The sequence below is a fragment of the Chanos chanos genome, chromosome 10, assembly GCF_902362185.1.
Source record: "Chanos chanos chromosome 10, fChaCha1.1, whole genome shotgun sequence".
NCBI lineage: Eukaryota > Metazoa > Chordata > Actinopteri > Gonorynchiformes > Chanidae > Chanos > Chanos chanos.
In genome coordinates this window covers 16,106,110-16,125,834 of record NC_044504.1, presented here as the reverse complement: position 1 = coordinate 16,125,834, position 19,725 = coordinate 16,106,110, and the positions used below count along the sequence as shown (strand labels likewise).

The 19,725-nt window shown below is 38.7% G+C and overlaps 1 protein-coding gene across 1 annotated transcript in view; it reads right to left on the bottom strand.

The window, feature by feature from the left end:
- The window catches only part of sorcs3b (sortilin related VPS10 domain containing receptor 3b), a 62,771-nt gene extending 44,111 nt beyond the window's left edge, over positions 1–18,660 (bottom strand). Inside the window, exon 1 of the mRNA XM_030787404.1 lies at positions 18,650–18,660. Coding sequence (XP_030643264.1) covers positions 18,650–18,660 — 11 coding nt within the window. The remainder of the gene's footprint in view (positions 1–18,649) is intronic.
- Between the last annotated feature and the right edge of the window lie 1,065 nt (positions 18,661–19,725).

The window sequence follows — 19,725 nt, the reverse complement described above, 5'->3', positions numbered from 1 at the left end:
AGAGTCAATATGGCGGTATAATGTCAAGGGTTCACCACCATATTTTATGGTAGCTATGATGTTCTTTCTTTATCAAACTTTCGGATAACTTTAATGGCCAAACACCTGTATTTTCAACATATTTGACGTCAGCTGTTGATTTTAATCAGTTCTGCAAACTCCTGGTATGGAAGTGGTGTCTAATTGTAAAGCGTTTTATTAATTTACAGTTGTGGAGCCTTGTTTTTTCTTTGCCTCCCCAACCATCTTGCAGTGTGCACTGGGATACAGTATTCTTGTGGCTTCTGCCAAACAAGTGTACCATTGTTTTACTAGTTTTAAATATCTTAAGTATTGCTGTAACAGTGGGAAGTGATATTTTTGTTTTAAGACAGTTTTGCAAACATGGGCTGATTTATGAAGGTCAACAACCATTTGTCTCTTATTGTCTGTGAATATGTTGCCTTTCCCCATGCTGCTCCATTACAAATGGATTTTACAGCCCTCTATCTACTTTTAATAATCTGTAAGCACATTGTTATAAAATGCAAAGCACATGCTTTCATACATCTTAAATTTCAAAGTTCACCTTTAAGACATTCGATTTGTCACGTTTATAAATAGTAATGATTCAGACATCGGGTTTGAGTTGTTATTCGCACCAGGAGGTGGCCTTCGGGGGAGCCCTGTGCGAAATTCTAGTCCTCTGCAATTCAATTCAGGAGAGGTTCAGCACCATGGAGAGCAACCTCACAGAATTTTCCACTTCCTGAAGCTAAGTAATGCTGAACAACTCTGTTAATTAAGGGCTGCGCCAACCACCATCACCGACTATCAGCTGAAGACTTACAGCAACCTGGAACATGTGAGTTTAACTTCAGATGTGGCGGTTGTCCGTGCCCTCCTTATGTCTCTGTTTAAAGATCTGAAAACAATCTGATGGCATGCGAACATGCAGCTCCTCCTCCCCAATCAGTCACAGACTGCATCTGTACTATTCAAAGGAAAGGAAACCTCTATTTCCTATCAAACATTCATAAATAGCATAAATACACTTTCACCCATTTGTCCGCAAATACCTTTGCTGCACCCTCTGTGCAGTCTCCCCCCAAACCCCTCAGAGCTTCACCCTGGATACAGAGAGAGAGAGAGAGAGAGAGAGAGAGGAGGTGCAGTTGAGGAAAAAAAAGTTAACCTTTCTTTAATCAGCACCCTTCTATCTACATGTGTGAGTATGCACATGGTTATGACTCAGTGCACAAGTCACTGAAAACTCCTCTAACCTCTAAGAAACTCCTCTCCTCATTCCAAAGTCCCACTGGTGTATTTATAACCTCTACTAGAGCAGAGAATCCAATTAGAAAGTGAGGACTTTGAGCCTGCCAAACAGACAGCGGAGTAAGATCATAAAAAATCTTACTTCCTAGCATCTGATGAATTCACAAACTCCTCTCATTCTCACTTTACTGACACTACAAAAAAAAAATCTTAGGATCATATAACAAGATTTAAAATCTTGAAGTGAATGAGGCATACTTTAGCAATCACCACTCCCAATGTAAAGAAATACCTACCTAGGCTGCTGAATGTTAGGCAAGTTTAAAAAAAAAAAAAAAAGTTGTTTCAGGAGTACTGTTTTCACTTTGTCCCAGAGGCTTTTGATCAATATAATTTTGTATGTAAAGCAGCTCTTTTGTAGTGTTTGAAGATCATTCACATGCACGACGTTGCTTTGGTTTCAGACAAGAAAATTGCTTAATGGACTGTCATTACATCTGACAAAAGGAAGCTGATGCTTCTCTTCACAACATCGTCAAGCACAGTCCCCAAGCATAAAATAAACAAATAAAAGCGGGTGTATTTGTATCGTGGTGTGTGAGTCAGTTGGTGTGTGGCAGGCGTCGGGAGACAGAGGATTATCTGTCTCTGACAAAGAGTTTACATTAGGCAAGATGGAACAATCTCATTCCCCAATCAAGGAGCCATTAGCAGAACTCAAGGATCCCAAAAGTGTTTACAGATCGTTCCAGATTCATGTTCAGAAATGAAAACATACTGTTCAGAACGACGAGGGCTATTAAGAGCTTTACTATGAAATCATTTTTGTTACACTGAACAGATACTTGACCTTAAAGTCAGTTCAATTACATACTGCTTATCTAACCATTGCACAGTACAACCATTTAATTACATTTCTAGTTTCCTTAAGGATGTTTTTACAGCTGTTTTTAAGAGCTTGATTGGTGTCAATTTATTACTTTACTGTGTTGTTCATCCAAGATCATCTAATATTTAAGATGTCACGTCAGACTACATATTGTATGTAAATTTGTCATGGATTGTTTTCTTGGTTTGATTGCAACAAATTAAAATTAAAAGTTATTCCATGACTCAAATCCATGTTTATGGTCAAGCGTCTATACACTGAAGTGGCTTTATAATTACTGGTATAAAATGTCTAGCTGGATTGCTTTCAAAACGACCCATCAGGTTAATTTTGTGAAGGCTTTTACCTGTGAACTGGTGGGAATAACCGTGTATTATGGGGACATTTTTTCTGCTTTAGGTATTATTTAAGTCAGGTCTGTGGTAGCAATGTTTTGTATTACTTCAGTCAGGCCTGTGATGGCATGGCTTTATCCATTACTAAACTCATCATTGTGGAGAGCAGAAGGGAGCTCCTATCATGTAAGATCCCCGTAAGCTGTTAAAAGCTGTGTGTGTTGAGAGCAGGGGGAAAAAGGCTAGCTGTAATGAATTTGGCATAGAGCCAGCCTTTTATCCCGATAAAAGAAAAAAAAACCTTCTACCTTGCTATTCGTGGAAGTTGGGGTGTTCCTCTGCCTGGTCTCATCTCGAAGTTACAGCACACCTTTCTCATTTCATCTCATCCCATCGCTGACCCACAAAAAAAAAAAAAGCTTCTTTCCTCTCTCCCTCTGTTCTTCTAAGACAATCACTCTCTCCTGTCATGGGTGATCTTGCTTCACCTGTCTGTTCTTATCGGGTTCCTGTCTTTCTTTGTCCATTGGTCTGGTTTTCGTTTTGTTTATCTGTGATCTTTTCTCTCTCTGTGCATCTGGACTGATATGCATAGCAGCATCCCTCATTCTGTCTGAGGTCTATGTGTGTGCGAGACAGCCTACGAACTCTGATCAACCTTAAAGAATATGTCCATTGTTAACAGATGTGCTAATTGACCATGGTATCTGTCTGCATGTCAGTCCCCCCTCCCCCCCCCCCCATCTTTTTTTTTTCCACTTTGAGTTTTTTGAGTTCTTCTGTAACAACCTAATATGTACTCAAAACTATACTGGTGTATTGTGTAATTAGCAAACTTATAAGATTGTGTTGTCAGTGAATTTACAAATACACAATCTGTAATATGTGAAATAGCTGTAAAGAAAAAGAAACAAAATAGAAAACATGCCTGTTTCTTATCATCCTCGTCTTATTTGTTCTCACAGTAGGAGTGCTAAAGAAGCATTGTGTATTATTAGTCTTTAAGACATACAAAGCTGTTTAGCATGTCAGCCCATGAACGTCATGCATGGCTACACTTAACTGGATTTCAAAATGTAAATAACAAGAAATACTTGTAAATTTTGATCTACTGACGTATATTCTCAGAAGTAACTTTGACGATTTAAATACAATTTACAATTTACAATTTAGTTATTTGGCAGACGCTTTTTTCCAAAGCGACTTACAATTGGTGCATCAGTCGGATTTCTAATACCTTCAACAGAGATCATAATAAGACTGAGCGTCAAATTGCCCTTTCGCATTGCGAGGCAGTTGCACAATGGGCCCAAAGGTCACCAAGGATACATTTCTAATAGGTCTGTCAAAGTTAACGCGTTATTAACATGTTAACTTTGACTTTGACTAATAGTCAAAGTGAAAGTTAATAATGTTAATAAGCGTTTGACAGCCCTAATTTCTACTTAACTGTCACTCTGATTCAAGTTTTGACTTTGTCTGTCAGCTTCAGTACCACAAGTCTGCGTGTTAACTTTCTGCATATCAGTTTATTATTTCTGGTCTGCCTGTTTTACTATTCACATTTACCATATAGCTAAAGGTCTTACTGAATTTTTTTTTTTTTTTTGGCATGTGTGCTTGCTTTTCTGTCTCTATCTGGGATAGTGAGTCAACATATTTATCTTTCCTTTACTGAGCAGCAGAAGAACTAAGTCTACATAATGAGAGCTTCCCTTTACATGGGTATATCTAAATACACAAACAGCTTTCAGAAAGAGAGAGAGAGAGTGAGAGAAAGAGAGAGGGAGAGAGAGAGAGAGAGAGAGAGAGAGAGAGAGAGAGAGAAAGAGAGAGAGAAATGTCATATAAATTCCTGTGTAACATAGAATGTTTATCCTCATATTAAATGGGTTTATCCAAGTGTCTTTCAAGACAAGTAACCTTGCTGAAAAGGTTGTATTCCTGCTCAATGTATTTGCTTTAGTAATGCATCAGACATTATGTCAGACATTCCAGAAACCACAGTAACTAGAGTACTGACAGCGGTAATCCAATGACACTCAACTGTCAGTGATGTCAAAGTTCAGTGTGACGTTATTAGAAAAATGTCACCATTCAACAAAGATTTACTTTTCAAAGACAAAGCTTTCATTTAATACTAAAAACCTCAACATTTCAGTCGCTTCTCCAAGCTTCAAAAGAGCAAGGAGGGAGAAAATATTATGGTTCTACGGGAGTTTTATTTATTTATACTGATTTTAGGGACAGGTTTTTTAAAATGAATTTTGAGATAACATAGGAAATTTTGTTTTTGCCAAAAAAGGGGTAATTATGTCATAACTCATTGGTAGACATAATTAGTTGCAACGTAATTATGTTCAAAAGCAAAACTACTCATTATTGTTTCATTGTTTACGATGTTTTAAACAAAGATTGTTTCACATATCATCTCCTTTCATTTCTCTGTCTTAATCTTCTTTCACTTCTGGGAGAAATTGCTTATTTTTGACAGAATTGGTCTTTGGAATGTGTTGAAAGATATAAGATGAAAAAGAGGCACAGACATACAGGTCACGATATCTCAAACTAAACTATCCTGGAATGATCTCACTACAAAATTACCAGTGTCTGAAATCTTTCACGTGATTTTTTACAATCAAAAGAAAGCACAGATTCGGAAAACACACTAGAAGTAAAATTATTTCCCCTTAGACAAGGGGAGTAAGGAAAAGGCGCCCTTTTATGCGCTAACCTTGGATCTGTACTGCCATGGAGATTGAGCTATTGATATATTACAGTATGTGTCAACCATTTCTATGAGTGATTTTTAAGGGCAATTCATGGGCCAGTTTGCCCTGGATTTGAAGAGAGGAAATAAAAAGCTCTCATACAAAGTTGTTTATATAAAACCCCAAAAAATTAATGCATGGCTACATTAAAAATGTATTTTCAAAAGACAGAAATTCCCAAAAGAATTTCTCCAGGAGGCAGATATGGGTTTTTTCTCCCATAAAATGCCATCCGTAGGGTCTTTAAAAAATAAATTTAAACTAAAAGCAGCACTTAACCAGCACATGAAATGAAAGGACTCTTAGGGTAGAACTCTTGACAGGGGGTATGTATGATTTCCAGACAAGTCAAATTTGAGTGAAAAACACCATATGAAGATGGCATTCTTCACTCTGGTAATGCATGAGGACATTACCTTTGGTATAAAATATGAGAGCAATTCATATTCACGTGGATATGGATGCAGTCAATTGTGAGGAAGTCAGGGACATGTCTTAAACTGTACAAAAAGTCACAAAAGAGTGACACGAAGTTTAAGGCTCTGGATTTCAGCAAGACAATATTTGTTAGCCAGCAGCATGGAAAGAGAAAAAAAAATTAAACTAGTCGCTAAAAATGTGTGGGCCCTCATTCAATCACAGAACCAGCTCAAAAAACGACAAGAAAGCAAGTCATTTTTCCAGAGCTTGGAATAAATCAGTTAATTTACAGCTGATGTAGTAGCTGCCAGACTGGCTCGACTGCATGATTTGAGCAGCAGTGGGGGGTCTGTCTTTTTGCATATACCAATTACCCATGTGGCACACTGATTGGCTAACTAAGCCACTCGCAGTTTTTGCAGTGAACGAAATGTAATTAATAGCACGCCTAACTACCCATCTGGCTATGTATGAATTCCATTGCATCACATATTCCCATATAACTGTTTAAATTCAGCTTAAATCTTGAGTAATCCATATCAAACCTCTGTGGTCAGCCATGCTTCTACAGTTAAACTACTCCTTCATTCTGTGTTTAAAGAGCTACATCTTCTTGAGCTTCCACAGTAGATGATAAGAACTGCTGTTGTTTGTCAATATTTACATTTATAAACGAGGACAGAAATAATGTAGGGTTTATCAGGAAACTGTCTCACAACTGATACACAAGCGCTGTAGACTGATTACTGATCAATGAGGTCAGAACCCTGTCGATGAGAAGCTGCTACATAAAGGACAATGCTGTTACTGGAACATAAGGACAGGAGGACGCCTTTACTAATGCACAACAAACCGACATGCTGAGCTTTGACAGACAGCTCTGATATTTATGACGTCTGCTGTTGATGAGGGAGCCTCATATTGAGTGAACAATCTGTACACGGCATGAGAGCATTTTATTTGCGTGTGCGTGTTCGTGCGTGTGTATGTGTGTGTGTGTGTGTGTGTGTGTGTGTCTGTGGAATGTGTGTGTGTGTGTGTGTTTGTGTGTGTGTGTGTATTGATTGCTCAGCCTTGATGGGCTCTCTGAGTGAGGACTCTTTGGATACGTGACGCATCATTGTCTAATCTGTTCAAGAAGCATAGTGTAGACAAGAATTCACTGTCTTCCATATTGTCCTTCCTCACGCTACATGTTCTAAGGGACCATGTTTTCAGAGGAGTGAGAAAATTTCAGCCTGTTTAATCTGTCCCCAAATTAAAATATGCCGACAAAGGAGGCAACGCTCGGTAAAGTCAATATCAAAACATAAACGTGGCAATACACAGTCTTCTTGCGCAACAAATTAATTACTGTCGGTAAAACGGAATGGGCCGGGAGCGCACGTCCTAGTGTTGGTGACAAAGTAAATCTGAGCTTTTGTCCTATAAACCATCCACACAGTGGCATTTACCTTCATAAAAATCATATTCGGGACATTTCCGGGAAGGCTGTTTTCGACTCGTGGTCTTTTCTCTTCATTTGCTGTCAAACGGTAAAGGCTGCTCACCCCACCTTTGTGATCCAAAATAGAGCGACGAAAGTCTCATAGACACTGAGAAACGTACGAGGCGCCAGACTAGTCTCTATCGCATAAGAACAGTGTTATTTAGAATTCATACTCAAAATACACAACTCTTGGCGACACATAACCCAAAATGATCGATATTGGTAGAGGGGCCCCACTGTTCTTATTTTGGTCACTGCTTAGAGAGGTTAATCAAATCATATCGAAATAAATATACTTTCAATAGCTTTGTTACTAGAAATGCAGAGTGTGTAATGTAATCTCCTCTACCGTCAATTCTCTTTCTCTCTCTCTGTCTCGCTCGCTCGCTCTCTCTCTCTCTCTCTCTCTCTCGCCCCATTTGTCTTCTCTGCATCCTCCCTCTCTCTTCACTCATTCCTCTCCTCTACTATCCTTTTGCCCTCCATCTCTCAGTTTCTCTTTTAAGACCCTGAATCCTGTGTGTCCTCTGGAGGCTTAATCAGTGTCAGACAAACCGTCCATAGAGCCCTCTGGCCACGGACATATTAGCTGTTTGTCTCCCTGTTGAGGAAATTGGTCAAACCACTCGACAGAAAATGAAACTTTTCATTTCACAGTGAAGTAAACCGCTCGTTGAGAACATAAGAGGGCAAAACAGGACGAAAAAAAATGATTTCCTGTCCTTCACAAGCTACTGTAGCGCCATGGAAAAAAACGAATACTGTCTTGCTGTTGAAATCAAGATAGTAAATGAAATACTGCGGTACATTTTCTTCCACTGTGTTATGAATAAAGCATATATTTTACTGTAAGTATATATAAATGTTGCACACTCTTGCTATAATTATATTTTGAGAGTTCCTTGAATGCAAAACAACATTCTAAAGATCAGTGAAAACATTAATTGAAGCCAGTAGTGAGGCATCTGAACTGCATGCCTTCAGGTTGTTACTGTACAGTGCTACACATCTATAGTTACCGTGGACTCTTGCGTACGGCATAGTTGGAATCTTGAGCCGTACAAGGTTACACAACTTTAAGGCAAGTAGACAGCACCCCCTTTTGGAAAGCACCATAACTACCACCATCCATCCAGATAGATGTCGGCTCTGTATGCTCCATCCGCTTATTTAACCAAAGTTTAGGCTCAAGCAGAACTTTGTACAGCATCTGTATCCAAGTAACTGTGTGTATTTGTGTCCTCATCAAAGAATATGCTGAGAAAGTGAAACTACGAGTTCGCCATCTTAATGCCCTTATATATTGAACCCATTACACAGGAACATATAGTGACCATTCATCTTTGAGATTCACGTGATGGGCGTCTACATATTTGTAGTTAAGTAGTACCAAAATTTATTTCACGTGAAATATTTCATTTTATCCACAGTTCATGGACTAACACTGAGGAAATAAATCCTTTCCACTACCAAACAGAAGTGTTTTATTCATGACCACAAGGTGGCAGTGTCAGCCATGGGCCTATCCAGAAGTCCCAAGATGTCCATTTGTGGCTGCAGTGAAATTCAGCTGTCTTGAGAGTGATGAATGGCTTTGTTTGAGCATTAGTACTAGAAGAGTCGGCAGCGTTGTAAGAGCCATTGTTACATACTTGTATGTCTGCACAGAAGGCTTCAAATTCCTCTTGTCATTTTTCTTTTGACACTGAGCCATCAGAGTGATGAGGAAAATGAAAGGGCCCTGGTGGAGAAGAGGGAGGTGTGGATTCCTGTGGCGAACAGAATAATGTGGGCAGAACACTTTGTTAGATGAGTCCTTCACTCCTTCATGTGGCTAAAGCTCATCTGCTAACTGTCAGTTCACATAAGGACTTACTGTTCTGCAATGTACAGTATGTTTAATCTGAAAGGCTCCAGTCACTTAATATGGGACTGTGTGCATGTGTGTGTGTACGTGTGTGTGCGTGTGTGTGTTATATTTATATTATGTCAAATTTATATTATATAAATACTACTAATATTCTAAATACAATTAATCTCTTTCTGTCTGTGGACACTATTATTAAAACAGTTGTTTTATTAAGTCTTTTAATAAATGCTAATCTAACTTTCCCATATATGGCCTAAATGGCTTAGTCTATAAGAGGTCAGAGTCATTCAGTACTGGTGACATATAAAATAGTTTCCATAGAGATCAGCTTAGAGTGTTATTAAAATGAGCTGCCAAATTTACAGCACAGTGAACGATGTTTTGAAGCACCACATACAACACAATTAATCATTTTCAAGAAGAGTTCTGGTTCCAATTTTGACCAAACTGTAACAGTGGATTAGGCAGACAAGGGTTTCAAATCATGCACCATTAATGTAAATGTGGTTTGCTTCAACTGTTTCCTCAAATTAACAGCCCCCCCCAACACACACACACACACACACCTTTCTGTTTTTTTTCCAAAATGAGAACTAATCACAATATACCAAAATGAAATTATTGTGTCCTTGACAATAGCTAGAGTGTCTAGGAGTCATAGTATCGCAAATGCCAGGGGGTGCATTTGACCGATTGTTGCTGAGCTGTTTTGCAAATGACATTAAATGTGATGTTCATGAGATGCTATGGCTACAAGCACAAAAATGGAGAGATCAAGTACAATTGATATAAAGAATGATGAGAAACCTGACTATTTCACTTCACTTCTCTCTCTCTCTCTCTCTCTCTCTCTCTCTCTCTCTCGTTCTCCCTCTCTCTCTTTGATGTTAGATGGCTGATCACTGTTCTTTATCAGTTGGTCTTTGAAATGCTAAATTGGGGTTGTCTCCAATATATGCTCCAAGCAAAGTACAGGACTATATACTTGTCCATAAACTCACTCAGTCGTCCAAAATGTTGATCGTTATGACATGTTATACACAAACATAGATTAGTTTGCTATGAGTTAGGGAGGTGTGGGTAAAGCTTTGCAAGGAAATGACTTCGTATGGAAATCTGTGACCTCCATGTCACTGCATATGTATCATCATAATACAATGTCTGAAGACCACAGGCTTGCATTAGCAATCCATTAGGCTAGTGACGACAGAGGACAAAAATCTTAAATGTAGTCTGTTGAAAAACTAAGCTTTGAAATAAAAAGCAGAGTGGGTCTGGAGTCTGTCAGTGCTGCTCAGGGGAAGGAGGTGTCAGGCGAAATAAGGGGAAGGGTTTATGTTTGGACACAAAACAGGGGAGAATAAACACAAGCAGCTTCCATTTACAAATGCAGTTCAGAGAATCCTGTTCCCAAGAGCCCTTACATCATATGTGTAGTATAGAGAAGTGTATACTCCAATATATGTGGTATAAGTGAAAACACACACACACACAGATATATACACAAACCACAGACAGAGTACGGCAGACATCCTAAGTCATTCGTTCTTCAAAGCATGTTGTGTCACCTCCAGCAAAAGAAAAAAAAATGTTCCCTTGTTAAACAGAACCATTTTGCCAGCATATGACTAAATTATGTCATTCAGTTACGTCAACCAACAATTAAAAATTGAGGGAATGATCTTGAGGGTGGCTGTTCACAAACATAAATTAATTATTTAATCACGGCAAATTTAATGTTGTTTATCTTGATAAACAGCTGTGAAAAAGTGCCAAGTGTCATTTAAAATATTACATAAATCAATATTCAAAGATGAGTGCGCTGTCTTCCATTTCTCTCTCCCTCTCTCTCTCTCTCTCTCTGATTTATGAAGGATTGGAAAAGCTATGCTGCTGTAATTGTGTCCTCTGTGGCTGTCATTGCGGCTGATATATGGGCTTTGGCTGTAAATGCAATAGCCAGTCCTGAACTTTAAATAAGTAAGTAAATAAATAAATAATAAATGAAGACAGGAATATTTGCTTAAGTACAGTAAGCAAACTGTCAGCTCTGCCAGTTCATTTCACAGTCACGCACACAATGACACATGTCTCTGCTCCTGACTTACAAACTCAGAGACAAAGAGTTGCAAAGTGGAGTTGTTGAATGAACAAGAGCTAATAGCTTGTGACATCTGCTGTGATGGTGTGTGTGTGTGTGTGTGAGAGAGAGAGAGAGAGAGAGAGAGAGGGAGAGAGAGAGAGAGTGAGAGAGAGAGAGAGAGAGAGAGAGAGAGAGAGAGGGAGAGAGAGAGAGATGCAGCAGTTAGGAAAGCAGATGCTATTTATATTAAGTGTAAATAGTTACATCAGGCTAATTATGCCACTTGTAATAGTCAGTAGGTGATATGTTACTTTTTAACAGGGGGAGCTGGCCCAGTGGTCACTGATGCTACTCTATAGAGTAAATAGGGGGATGGCAGTTTAACAAGGGGGATGCATTTTAGTCATTTTGCTAACAAGGGGGATGGCATCCCATGTTTATTGTTCATTATTGTATGTTTATTATTGTCACTGAATGATGTTAAAAACTTAGAAAGAAGTCACTACATATACTGTTAGAGGGTTCCATGTTATTATATTATCAGCTAGCCAAAGAGCTGTCAGTTAGCATTAGCTAGGTTGGCTTCTGCTAATGGTAGTTAGAAAACTAACATGTTAACCTGGCAAGTCAGCCATGAATCTGTGAAGAGCTTTTCTGCTACTGAACGAAATGATCCCAATAGATACTCAATGTAGTGAATGGTGAATTGACAGATTGGCTTTCAGAATAGATCATCCTCTTACTAAGGACTAATTTTTTCTGAAAACTCAAAAATTAAAAAAGCATGGACAGATGCTAAGGTTAACTCTGCGACATGACTAGCCCACCTGTCACAACTGCTAGCTATTTTCTCCATTTAAGACAGATCAAGCATGAATGTAGGTTTCCATCTATTTCCACACTTACATTTCCTTACCCTTCAAAAGAAAAAAAAAATCTGCCTTATTTCAACATTTTTCCTCCATCAGTCAACAATGCACAGAGGAACAGATCGTTTTGAAATAAACTGGATGCAACATTTTTACGACTTAATTGGTGAGCCATGCCACTGCAGCATAACCTATGGGATGATAAGTGTGAACAGCAACCATTTCAGACCTAATATAAGTACACATCACAGAAATACTGTAGTCAAATGAATGGATATAGAGTATGAGTAAGCATTTACGACAATGTTATGTTAAAGTCATACGAATAATTATGTATGAAAGCAATAAATGGGAATAATTAAGCTTGTACCACCCTGCGTGAATGAATGTATACTGGTGTCTTAGTGACTTAAGTCTTGGAACAGGTCAACATTACATAAGATGCATTTTACTGTTCAATAGCAGCTGCTGGGGCATGCAACACGATACACCCAATCAGCAAGGAAAGACATGAACCCACATTCTACACCCTCGATACAAACATCTAACACACACCACTTGAATTTCAACGCAACACATACTGAGTTTGAGTTAGCACAAGCCACTTTAGGAAAATTCATTTCTTCACACTCCTTGTACTCTATGTATTTACATGGGCCTCAGGCATGGGTTATGTTTAGACTTTGTTAAAAAAAAAGAAAAAAATCAGCCACAGTATTAAACTTTGAGATTTTGAGAACTCATAACTCACCTTCATTAAACAATCATTTATTAATCCACACAGGAATTAAACAGGGGATCACACAGAACTCCAAAATCACCCCCACCTCCACCCCCCTCAAAAAATGCATCTGTGACTGCTCTGTGTTACTGTCATCAGGCCACTCTGATTTTATAATGGACTCAAAGACCACTGTCAAGAAATGACCCCCTCATCAGATTTGTTTTAAAAATGTCATCTAAAAAAAGTCACTTGAGGCTCTCTGAGAGAGACAAGAGATATAAAATGGTATATTTACGATGCTTTAAAAATGACACTGTGACTTTTATCAGAGGGTGAACTTGAGAGAATCCAGTTACAAGAGCCCCTTACTCTATGCATGTTAGGCTCCAACTGCCGTTTTAGTGACTGTGATTTGACAGACACAGAGAGGCTTGGACAGAGTACGCACATATTGCGTAATTGCTCTGGCACTCCCAACCTGTAACACAAATACGATATGTCATCACGCATACTGTTTACAGAAAACTGCCTGTACATCATACAGATGCACCCAGCCAGAGCAACTGTGACAAGAGGAATGAAACAGTAAGGAAGGACCATTTGGATTCTATATCCCTCTTGCATTGGATGTTTTGCAATGTTGCAAAAGCATCTCAGAAACAATAGAAAATGTTACTGTCATTTGCACTGGATTAAACTGGTGTATCCTCCGCTTCCAGCTATTGTTGGCTCTGGATAAAAGTTTCAAAGTAAATATGAAGAAATGAAGAAATGTGATATTTCATGTACCGACTCTTTGAACTGACAGTCATGTACTAACAATGGTGACCGCAAAAACAAATAAACAAACAAAGAAAATCAGTTGGTTGTTTATTTTTACGTTGAGCCAAAATCTTTGCTTGAGTGTACATTCATTAACATGGACTCTTTACAGAGGGTTTTGTGAACCTGAGCTAAATTGCATTGACAGATTAACTCCAAAGGCGTAGTTCCATAATAGGCTTTTGTGTTTCTGTCACTCCCTGGAACACATGGGGAACTAAAAGCAAACCACATGTTCAGTATATGGACCAAACAGACCCAGAGCGGTTTGGAAACTACTTTTCAACATTTGAAAGAATTGATAAAATACATTCACATATAGGTTAGACTTTTTACAAAAGTTAATAATAATAGTAGTAGTAACAGTAGTAGTAGTGATAGTGGTAGTAGTAGTAGTAGGTGATTTATTATTTTTTAACAGGGGGGTGGTCCAATGGTCACTGACACTACACTATAGAGTATATAGGGGGATGGCAGGTTAACAAGGGGGATGCATTTTAGTCATTTTGAGTAACAAGTGGGATGGCGTCCTCCCTCATCCCCTTACAAATCACCTACTGGTAGTAGTAGTAGTAGTAGTAGTAGTAGTAGTAGTACAAAAACACAAGATATAACACCATGATTCTACGACACCAAGATTTTACAACACTTCCATAACAACAACAGTCTACAACACCATGACTCTACAAATACAAAGACAACTTAACATTTGCGCGGTAAGTGAACACTACATTCAGATGTTAAGAACTTGTGGTTCTTTGGAATGTAATTTCAGAGATTAACAGTCATTTACAGTCATTTACAGTATAGACTCAATTAGTAATGAACTAAAATAACCATAGATTTTGAATATTTAAACTGTAAGGTCATGTATTTCATATGCAGTCAAAGTGTGTTGTCTTACCAGTCTAGAATATACTTCCATGTCCAGAATGCCTTTCAGCATCATTACATTCTTGTTTAGTGTGGCTTTAAATGTATAGGGTTGGGATATTATTTGACTGAAATACAAAGAATTCCCAACAAGTAAATTTCTAACCCTTGAGTGAAAAGATCAGCCAGAAAAAGCAGTGACTGAGAGTACTGGAACATGTTGTGGAGTCTTATATTATGGTAAAAGAAACACCAATAGATTGAACAAGCCTAAAAATAATTTATCATTCATATCCAATAGTAGTATTTGGAATTTAACCTCCCTCTGATGTAGGAGGGCGAACTTTTATTTTAAAACTAGTTCACAGCCAGTTTGTTGATCCACCATGTGCTAAACGTAATAGTGATATCAAATGCTCAGGTCCCTCAAATGGAGTTCTACAGAGAACAATGAGGAGGCTCTGATTTACTGGAGAGGAAACGCTGGTTAAGAAAACAGCAAAAGTCTTAAAAATACAACTAAAAGGCCAATTACGTGTAAAGTTAAAGGACAATGAACCTGCTGTACTACTTTATTAGTAAATATCTTAACTGTAAAAGCTGCATCCATTAATACAGCGTTCAAAACTGTACTTCTTTTTTTTCAGCATTGATTCACAAGCACCAGTGAACATCACACATATTCTAGGTACGTTCTCCTTGGTTAGGATTTAATGTAACGTTATTGGAATTGGGAAGTGAAGCAAACAGTGCTGTATCCCCTCTACTGATTCTTTGTGCAGACTAACCCACTCCTCTGGCAAACACAGGGCCGGCACTGTTGACAATAAATATACCGAAACTTTTAGAGCTCCAAATGTTTTGACGTAACCTCGATCAGCTCAGACTCTGAGTTCGTCATCAGCCTTATAAGGCACGTGCAGCTATCTGAATAATAAGCTCAGGACATGAAAGGGATTCATCTGACAGAAATGAGAGTCACAGAGAGCTGCATTTGTGTAAACTTTACAGTTGAATGCTGTTCCTCAGTAATATCCTAAAAATAGAGACATAGGGGTGTCCAAACTATTCACGACGTTGCTATTTTAAGGTCAGAAAAGTCAGTTTTAAAGAGACTGAAGTGTCCAAACAGATTGGTCGTAGCCCTGTCCTGAAAGTGTCCAAACAGATTGGTCGTAGCCCTTCAATTAGGGCCTGATTTTTACCTCAGAAACAGGTGTTTTCATTCTTTAGCCAAACTGAGCCAACAGCACTTGGTTGAAAACCAACAGGACAGCAGCCCCTCCTGTAGTGGAATTAAATACCCCGGTTTGTTTTGCACTGGCCGCAGAGAATGAGCTCAGCAACATATTCATATGATTACCATGCACACATGCGAGAGAAAAGCAAGTTCCTTGTCAAAAACATCATACACACAACTTTGGGAACAGTGTGTTGGACAGCTCTGACAACAACGACTGTGTGTAGGTCCCTTGAAATTAGACTGAAGTAATCACCTGCAGATGCGTAAGCATTTCTCCTGATTTGTCACAACTATGATGAAAATACACATCATACAGACATGGTTTTCATAATAGACCAAGACCATTACATTATCTGTGCTGGCAGTTAACTATTTTCTAATAAACTGCCACTAAGGACCTGAACTGGAGCCTTAATCAAATCCTATTGGTTTAACAGCTCGTTTTGATTAATAGTATAAACTTCAAATGCAGATTGTTCCCAGGCCCTGGCCTGACAGTGAACAGGCTGTGTACACGACTGGTTCCTGAGCAGTGGCTAAGCTAGTATTTTTAAATAAACAAAAACAAATAAACAAAAAATGCATAGCTATACCAGCTTTTTAGCCCTGTCTGGCCTAGATTAGCTGATGTCCATAATGTCTGTTATATTAAGAGTGCAAAAGACCTCGGGCATATTGTTTAGAGCAATAACATGGACATTTTTAGTGTGCACCCACACCAAATGTTCAAACCACTTCCTTTTAACTATTGTTTGTGTGTTCAGAAGGCGTAACAGTTTATTGCATTAGACATTCAAATACTTGGCCATAATTACTTTGATCGTTTTTCACTATCTGTTGCACAATGGTAGTTATAAGAACAGGATTTAATAGCATGAAGTCACCCCACCATGAGAAATGCGTCGCGCTACAGAAACCTAAACTGGGTCACAGCTATGACAATTTCATATGAATTAAGGGCAACATCCAAACAAACTATGACCAACCAATCAGACAGCATCATTTTTAAACGAGGGTGAAGAGACATTGCGCTCTCTCACTGGGTGATAATTTGCACAGAAAATTAGACTGAATCACGGTGTTTTGGAGAGCACATCAGTTGCAGTTGGGCCAAGGGGCTGTTTTGAGAACATAGCACTGTTCTCTGTGTGATCAATGCAAGCTCCTGCTCCACTGCTGGCTCCATGTTAAGAATTCATATTCGGTCATCGCTGGTATTCTGTGCCTTATCCCAATGATGTAGCTGCGGGGCTCTGTTGATGCTCTGCTGCTGAAGTCTTGGCTGGATCGCATGATGTTCTTGTGTTTGTGGCTAATATATTGCACATGGTGGAATGGACCTGGGCCAGAGCTTTGGCTTGAATACCCTCTTGTTTCTTCAGAGTTTCTGAAACAGACACATGCCACACTCAAAACAAAACACACTGTCAACTTTTTTTTTCTTTTTTCTTTTTTTCCCCCCCCCCCCTCTTTTTTTTTACCTGTTATATGAACATAATGCCTTTTTGTTTGTCACTAAGGTGTGGGGTTGTATCTGTTTGCTATGACAAACTGAGCTCAGTGTTTCAACGTCATTGTGTAATAAAACTTGCCAAGAGCATGAGCATATAAATTATAAAAAGCTAAATGTGGGACCACACATCGTCAGACACACTGCTCTAGACACTCAGGAATGAACTAAAGCCAGCAACAGCTGTTCGACTTGAACTCATCCAAAACAACAACACAACACAGAGCATAGTACCAAAATACACTAAAGTAAACACAAACCCCTCTTCTCCATTCACCCCAAGGTCCCTTTTCTGTCACTGTGTGTCTAAAATTGAGGGTAAGGGTTTTGCCTTCATGAGGCAAAAGTTTTTTCTTTTTTCTCATGAAGACAACTAATATCAGAAAATATTCTCACATCCTCAAAGTCAAGTCATCAGGTGGCTTGTCAGACTGAATAAGTGTCCAGTGCTGACTGTCATAGCCACTAGTGCTTTATCTGAGTATGGGTACATCAAGAGCCTGACAACTTCTAGAAAATAAGAGTTTGACCCCCCCCAAAAATCTCTTAACCCTGGGCACAAGAACGCTGAAATGATGTATTTCTACTCCGTCTTATTATTCACAATCAGAATTTAACTATGTATGAATAAATTGAGCTGTAATTATAAGCAAATTGCAGTTTGATGAGTCTGCATCATTTGACGTCGTTCTGAAGGCTCTTATTAAGACCAGATGGATGAAGTTTACAGTGCCTCTGACTAAAGGACACTGGCAATGTTAACGTTGTAGATTATCCGAATATGGAACGGCATATGTATGATATAAACTACAAAATACAATGAATTTGGTAAATATTTCACAAAGATATGTCGGTGACTGTATGTTATCGAAATCTTGTGATCCTACTTGGAAGATTTACATTTCATAGAAGTCTGAGGAAGACAGACCTTTGGCTGTAACAATAATCCAAGTTACAGTATGAAGCTCAGCCCATAAACTCAGCATTAGTTGGCAAGGTCTGCATGTTTGAATCATGTAGGATTGCCTATGATGAACTGGTAATGTTTCACATATGGTGGGTGGTTTCCCCCACTAAGCTCTTTCAATGGCTCTTTGTCCTTCAGAAACTGTTAGCCTGCATCGACCTGGATTTTTCTGCTTTGATCAGCTAAATGAACCGACCTCTAGAAAAGACATCAGGTTATTTGTTAACACAGGACAAACCTTATAAAATAGCTAATACCCTTTCCTTTCTCTGAAGGACAAGATGGTAGCATGCCAGATGATACTAAAGATCACCAACACCATATGGTCCATGTAGCAGTACCCTAATACATTGTATCTTGGAGTGTGTATCATAATTAAAACATTTGTCAAACAGATGATTGTTTTTGGCATTTTGAACCCTTACACTAGCAAAACACAAGAAATCTAAGCAAATGCATTAAAAGCAGTACCATTTTTTCAGTCCACTTTGTATTTATAACCGTGTGCACTCTTTACCTGACTTTACCTGACCGCCATGTTTAGGTTTCATTTTCAAGACCAGAACTTGATCGTATGTATGTAATACATGTATCAAATTGTTCAGAGTACATGTGCTGATCACAGATCAGTTTATGCCCCACACATTAAGTACAGACCAAGAGGAGCTAAACCTAGAGCTACACTCTGTTTCTGAGATGCCTGATATGTAATAGTCCTGCTTTTTGTAACTCTGCTTCAGAGTTAATTTGATGTCATTTGGACTTTTTATACTGTGTTTACACCATTTCAAATCAGGAAGTGGTCAGTGAAGTTGTCCAATGAATGGCCAATTAGTACAATTGACTGACCATAGTGTCAACACACCTGATTCAAGGGAAGGCTGGAAAATCTACACTTCCTGGCCCTTGAAGACCAGGAGTTGAGTAATTCTGTCTTAAATCACCAGTTTAGAACTGGGAGTGAGTGAGAGAAGCTCTCCTGCCTGGAGTGAACGGAGTGCCTGCATGGGACACTGCATGACTTTTCTGTCAGGCCTGTCAAAACATATCATCTTTTAACTTACAATCACACTAATGCGTCCTGTCAGCAACAACACAGAAACAGAATGTGTGTTATGTGAATATTTGCCAAACACAATGGAACAGTGGAAGAAGAGATATTTCTGCTGAAAATTTGGCTTATTTGTCTGTATTTCAGTATGTCTTGTCAAGCCAACTGAATATGAATACCTAGTATTTCTTGTGGACATCTATTTGACCTATGTTATTTTCCCATGAAGAGCAGGGTAACTGCTTGCGTAGAGAGAGAAAATATCTGGCGACATTTATACATAGACGAGCAATTACAGGTCAGTGGTTGGTTATGAAAGCTGGTTGGTTAATAAAACTAACGTGCTTGGAGATGGAGTCGTATTGGTGTTATGTCTTTATCTTAATTGTGGAATCTTCGCAGCCACAGTGAAGTCAGATGTTTTTCAATCCCTCGAGATGAAAGGTTCCCAGGATAAAATAACTCATACTTCTATGTGAGGCATCCACAATGCCTCAAGCCCTGATAAAGCTCCGCCTCATACCCACCTTTTATGTTAATTTCAATGTGCTC